At 58.5% G+C, this 5,862-nt stretch overlaps 1 protein-coding gene across 7 annotated transcripts in view; it reads right to left on the bottom strand.

Annotated features, from left to right (window-relative positions):
• Window positions 1-3,608: 3,608 nt before the first annotated feature.
• The window catches only part of LOC144204696 (uncharacterized), a 43,601-nt gene continuing 41,347 nt past the window's right edge, over window positions 3,609-5,862 (bottom strand). For 4 of the 7 annotated variants that reach the window (XM_077728813.1, XM_077728812.1, XM_077728810.1 and 1 more), the window contains 4 exons: window positions 4,509-4,548; window positions 4,249-4,300; window positions 3,885-4,173; window positions 3,680-3,822 (listed from right to left, as the gene is read on the bottom strand). In XM_077728813.1, coding sequence (XP_077584939.1) covers window positions 3,721-3,822; window positions 3,885-4,173; window positions 4,249-4,300; window positions 4,509-4,548 — 483 coding nt within the window. In that variant the 3' untranslated portion in view covers window positions 3,680-3,720. Of the gene's footprint in view, window positions 3,640-3,669; window positions 3,823-3,884; window positions 4,174-4,248; window positions 4,301-4,508; window positions 4,549-5,862 lie in introns of those variants that run through there. The other 3 variants (XM_077728811.1, XM_077728815.1, XM_077728814.1) reach the window with 3 other exon arrangements.

Genomic DNA, 5,862 nt, shown 5'->3' with positions numbered 1-5,862 from the left:
CACTGGGGGGTGCGCTCAGTGGGGGGGTGCATGCGGTGGGGTGTGGGGCTACCCAGATTGGGTGGCGTGCGGTGGGGGGGGTGGCTACCCACATTGGGTGGCGCGCGGAGGGGGGTGGGGCTACCCGGGTTGGGTGGCGCGCGGTGGGGGGTGGGGCTACCCGGGTTGGGTGGCACCCGGTGGGGGGTGGGGCTACCCAGGTTGGGTAGCGCACGGTGGGGTCTACCTGGATTGGGTGGCGCGCGGTGGGGGGTGCGATCAGTGGGGGGTGCACGCGGTGGGGGGTGGGGCTACCCGGGTTGGGTGGCGCGCTGTGGGGGGTGGGGCTACCCGGGTTGGGTGGCGCACAGTGGGGGGGGGCTACCTGGGTTGGGTGGCGCGCAGTGGGGGGTGCGCTCAGTGGGGGGTGCACACAGTGGGGGGTGCACACAGTGGGGGGGTGCACACAGTGGGGGGTGGGGCTACCCGGGTTGGGTGGCGCGCGGTAGGGGGGCGCTCAGTGGGGGGTGCACGCGGTGGGGCTACCCGGGTTGGGTGGCGCACGGTCGGGGGTGGGGCTACCTGGGTTAGGTGGCACGCAGTGGGGGGGGCTACCTGGGTTGGGTGGCGCACGGTGGGGTGGGCTACCTGGGTTGGGTGGCACACGGTGGGGTGGGCTACCTGGGTTGGGTGGCGCGCAGTGGGGGGTGCGTAGTGGGGGGGGGTGGCTACCTGGGTTGGGTGGCACGCAGTGGGGGGCTACCCGGGTTGGGTCCCCGCGCGGTGGGGGGCTACCCGGGTTGGGTCCCGCGCGGTGGGGGGGCTACCCGGGTTGGGTCCCGCGCGGTGGGGGCTACCCGGGTTGGGTCCCGCGCGATGGGGGCTACCCAGGTTGGGTCCCGCGCGGGGGGGGGGGGGGGGCTACCCAGGTTGTGTCCCGCGCGGGGGGTTACCCAGGTTGTGTCCCGCGCGGGGGGGGGGCTACCCAGGTTGTGTCCCGCGCGGTGGGGGGGGGCTAACCAGGTTGGATCCCGCGCAGTGGGGGGGGGGGGCTACCCGGGTTGGGTCCCGCGCGGTGGGGGGGGGGGGGCTCCCCGGGTTGGGTCCCCGCGCGGTGGGGGGGGGGGGGGGGCTACCCGGGTTGGGTCCCGCACGGTGGGGGTGCTACCCGGGTTAGTTCCCGCGCAAGAGGGTGGTGAGGAGGGTGGTGGTGGTGGTGGTGGTGGTGGTGGTGGTGGTGGTGGTGGTGGTGGTGGTGGTGGTGGTGGTGGTGGTGGTGGTGGTGGTGGTGGTGGCAGTGGTTGTGGTGGTGGGAAAAGAGGTGGTGGTGGCAGTGGTTGTGGTGGTGGGAAAAGAGGTCGGGGTGGAGGTGAGGGTGGTGGTGGTGGAGGGGGGAAAGAGGTGGTGGTGGTGGTGGTGGTGGGAAAAGAGGTCGGGGTGGAGGTGAGGGTGGTGGTGGTGGAGGGGGGAAAGAGGTGGTGGTGGTGGTGGTGGTGAGGGTGGTGGTGGAGGTGAGGGTGGTGGTGGTGGTGGTGGTAAAGTAGGGGAAGGAGGAGGTGGTGGGGGGAGAGGGGGGGTAAGAGGTGGTGGGGGAAAAATAGAGATAGGGGGGGAAAGATCGAGAGGGGGAAGAGAGAAAGAGGGGGGGGGGAAGAGAGAAAGAGGGAGGGGGGAAAAGAGAGAAAGAGGGAGGGGGAAAAAGAGAGAAAGAGGGAGGGGGAAAAAGAGAGAAAGAGGGAGGGGGGAAAAGAGAGAAAGAGGGGGGGGGGGAAAAGAGAGAAAGAGGGGGGGGGGGAAAGAGAGAAAGAGGGAGGGGGGAAAAGAGAGAAAGAGGGAGGGGGGGAAAGAGAGAAAGAGGGAGGGGGGAAAAGAGAGAAAGAGGGAGGGGGAAAAGAGAGAAAGAGGGAGGGGGAAAAGAGAGAAAGAGGGGGGAGGGAAAGAGAGAAAGAGGGGGGGAGGGAAAGAGAGAAAGAGAGGGGGAGGGAAAGAGAGAAAGAGGGAGGGGGGAAAAGAGAGAAAGAGGGAGGGGGGAAAAGAGAGAAAGAGGGAGGGGGGAAAAGAGAGAAAGAGGGAGGGGGGGAAAAGAGAGAAAGAGGGAGGGGGGAAAAGAGAGAAAGAGGGAGGGGGGAAAAGAGAGAAAGAGGGAGGGGGGAAAGAGAGAAAGAGAGAAAGAGGGGGGAGGGAAAGAGAGAAAGAGGGGGGAGGGAAAGAGAGAAAGAGGGGGGAGGGAAAGAGAGAAAGAGGGGGGAGGGAAAGAGAGAAAGAGGGGGGGGGAAGAGAGAAAGAGAGGGGGAGGGAAAGAGAGAAAGAGAGGGGGAGGGAAAGAGAGAAAGAGAGGGGGGAAAGAGAGAAAGAGAGGGGGGAAAGAGAGAAAGAGAGGGAGGGGAAAGAGAGAAAGAGAGGGAGGGGAAAGAGAGAAAGAGAGGGAGGGGAAAGAGAGAAAGAGAGGGAGGGGAAAGAGAGAAAGAGAGGGGGGAAAGAGAGAAAGAGAAAAAAAAGAGCAAAAAAAGAGGAAAAAAAGAGGGAAAGAGGAAAAAAGAGAAAGAGAAGAGAGAGAAAGAGAAGAGAGAGAAAGAGAAGAGAGAAAGAGAAGAGAGAGAAAGAGAAGAGAAAGAGAGAGAAAGAGAAAGAGAGAAGAGAGAGAGAAGAGAAAAGAGAAAGAAGAGAGGAAAAGAGAAAGAGAGAAAGGGAGAGAAAGAGAAAAAAAAGAGCAAAAAAAGAGGAAAAAAAGAGGGAAAGAGGAAAAAAGAGCAGAAAGAGAAGAGAGAGAAAGAGAAGAGAGAGAAAGAGAAGAGAAAGAGAGAGAAAGAGAAAGAGAGAGAAGAGAGAGAGAAGAGAGAAAAGAGAAAGAAGAGAGGAAGAGAGAAAGAGAGAGAGCGAGTGCGAACGAGCGAGCGAGCGCAAACAACAACAAGCGAGCGCGAACGACAACGAGCGAGAACGAGCGGGCGAGAACGAGCGAGCGCGAACGAGCGAGTGAAAGAGAGAGAAAAAGAGAGAGTGAGAGAAAGAAAGAGAGAGAGAGAAAGAAAGAGAGAGATAGAAAGAAAGAGAGAGAAAGAGAGAGAGAGAAGACGAGGAGGAAGAAGAGGAGGAAGAAGAGGAGGGAGAGGGGGGAAGAGGACGGAGAGAGGAGGGAGAGGGGGAAGAGGAGGGAGAGGGAGGAGGGAGAGGGAGGAGAAGAAAAGGAGGGAGAGAGAGAGAGGCAGGAGAAGAAGATGAGGGAGAGAGAGGTGAAGAACAGGAGGGAGAGAAAGAGAGGAGAAGAAGAGGAGGGAGAGAGAGGGAGAGAGAGAGCGGCGGTCGGGGGGAGAGAGAGAGCGGCGGCGGTCGGGGGGAGAGAGTAAGAGAGCGGCGGCGGTGGGGGGGGAGAGAGAGCGGCGGCGGTGAAGATGAAGGTCCAGGGGTGGGTGTCCAGGTCTAGGTGGGGGTCACATTACCCGGCGGGGGGTGGGGGTCACATTATCCTTGGGCCGCCATATTACTGGACAATATTGCAGGGTTTTTAGGTCGAAAAAAATAATTGTATGGTGAACTTTTTTAAAACAGCCACAAGATGGCAGGAATAGACCGTATGACCGGGAAATATATTTTAAATCAAAGTGCATTGGAGGCATTTTGGGTTTCAAGACCAATTGCGGGTTATGTCATCAATCACACCTACGAATAAACTAGTTTCAGGGTTAGGGTTATAGTCAATTAAAAGTGCCGGAATACACTAAACAGAAAAACATTAATCAATTAGAAGAAACTTACATGAGACGACATCTTGAGACGACTTGCGTTGTTGTCCAAATGTGGCATTAAGGGTCTGCAGAAGTGGATGTGGCATTTATTAAGGGTCTGCAGAAGAAACAGTAAAGTAGTATAGGGTAAGAATGTGTTATCCCAAACTAGGCGCTCACCTTCTTGCGCTCCTGGATGTTATTGACGTTGTCCGAGATGCTGGCGGAAGCCGATCTGACCCCTCCGGCCGTGGCGATGCGCGAGGCCCCAAAGGTGAAGGGCGCCAGGGCCAGGCCGGCGATGGCCGTCACGCCGGCTACTTTGCCCTTCTGGTGGAAGGTGGCCAGGTGGCCGGCCAGGGCGTGGAGCTTCACCACGTGCTGCCAGAGGACCTCGGCGCGCCCGGTGAATACCTTGTTGAAGACAGGCAGGCCTCGGTTCACCTTGTTGGCCAAAGTGGCAAAGGACCTGTGGGGAGGGGGGAGATATCCGTTCCAACTTCCCTGGAAAACAGACGGATAGACGGCCTCCTGGCACGCCTACCGGGAATCGTCCTGCTCTTTAGATTCTTCGTCTGACGATAACTCTTCCCATTCTGGATGACAAAATGGGGAAAAAAGTGCCATCTATCACTTATAAACCGAAAGCCTTTTAATGGTAAACGTCCCAGACAAGACCGGCAGGCCGGCCCTCTCGGTTAAAAATGGACTGAACATCTGCCAATTACCGACTCTAATCTTGCCTTGGCTGGCTCCAAAATGGAAAAAAATAACATCTTGTACATTTAAGTTTCAATTACTCACGTTTCACTGTATTCCACCACCCCATCAAACTGTCCGTATCCTGTGAAGAAGAAAAGGAAGGGCGTAAGTGAGACGAGACGGAAAGAGGCGGCGGCTGAGAGCGCAAGAGAGCGCAAGAGGGCGCAAGAGAGCAAAAGAGAGCAAAAGAGAGCGAGCGCGAGAGCGAACGAGCGAGCGCGAACGAGCGGGCGCGAGAGAGCGAACAACGGGCGCGCGACAGCGAACGAGCGGGCGCGCGAGCGAACGAACGCGAACGAGCGCAAACGAGCGCGAACGAGCGATCGCGCGAGAGCGAACGAGCGGGCGCGAGAGAGCGAACGAGCAGGTGCGCGAGAGCGAGCGAACGAGCAGGCGCGCGAGCGAACGAGCGCGAGAGCGAACGAGCGAGCGAGCGCGAGAGCAAACGAGCGAGCGCGCGAGCGAGAACGAGCGCGAGCACTAGAGAAAAAGAGAAAAAAGAGAAAAAAGAGAAAAAAAGAGAGAAAAAAGAAAGAGAAAAAGAGAAAAAAAGAGAAGAAGAAGAGGAGGAAGAAGAAGAGGAGGAAGAGGAGGAAGAAGAAGAGGAAGAGGAGGAAGAAGAAGAGGAAGAGGAGGAAGAAGAAGAGGAAGAGGAGGAAGAAGAAGAGGAAGAGGAGGAAGAAGAAGAGGAAGAGGAGGAAGAAGAAGAGGAGGAAGAAGAAGAGGAAGAGGAGGAAGAAGAGGAGGAGGGGGATGAGGGAGGTGAAGAGGAGGGAGAGGGGGGAAGAGGAGGGAGAGGGGGAAGAGGCGGCGCTCGGGGGGAGGAGAAGGGGGGCGGTCAGGGTGAGGAGAATGGGGGGCGGTCGGGGGGAGGAGAAGATATTGACGTTGTCCGAGATGCTTCCGGAAGCCGATCTGATCCCTCCGGTCGTGGCGATGAGCGAGGCCCCAAAGGTGAAGGGCGCCAGGGCCAGGCCGGCGATGGCCGTCACGCCGGCTACTTTGGCCTTCTGGTGGAAGGTGGCCGGCCAGGGCGTGGAGCTTCACCACCTGCTGCCAGAAGACCTCGGCGCGCCCGGTGAATACCTTGTTGAAGACAGGCAGGCCTCGGTTCACCTTGTTGGCCAAAGTGGCAAAGGACCTGTGGGGAGGGGGGAGATGTCGGTTCCAACTTCCCTGGAAAACAGACGGATAGGCGGCCTCCTGGCACGCCTACCGGGAATCGTCCTGGTCTTTAGATTCTTCGCCTGACGACAACTCGTCCCACTCTGGATGACAAAATGGGGGAAAAAGTGCCATCTATCACATATAAACCGAAAGCTTTTTAATGACCGACTGTGTGTGTGTGTGTGTGTGGGGGGGGGGGTGTCACCTCTTTTTGGGGTGCCATATTACT

Source organism: Stigmatopora nigra, chromosome 11 (genome assembly GCF_051989575.1).
Source record: "Stigmatopora nigra isolate UIUO_SnigA chromosome 11, RoL_Snig_1.1, whole genome shotgun sequence".
Taxonomy (NCBI): Eukaryota; Metazoa; Chordata; class Actinopteri; order Syngnathiformes; family Syngnathidae; genus Stigmatopora; species Stigmatopora nigra.
The sequence above is the reverse complement of the archived record's forward strand: the minus strand, read 5'-3'. Positions and strand labels throughout refer to the sequence as shown.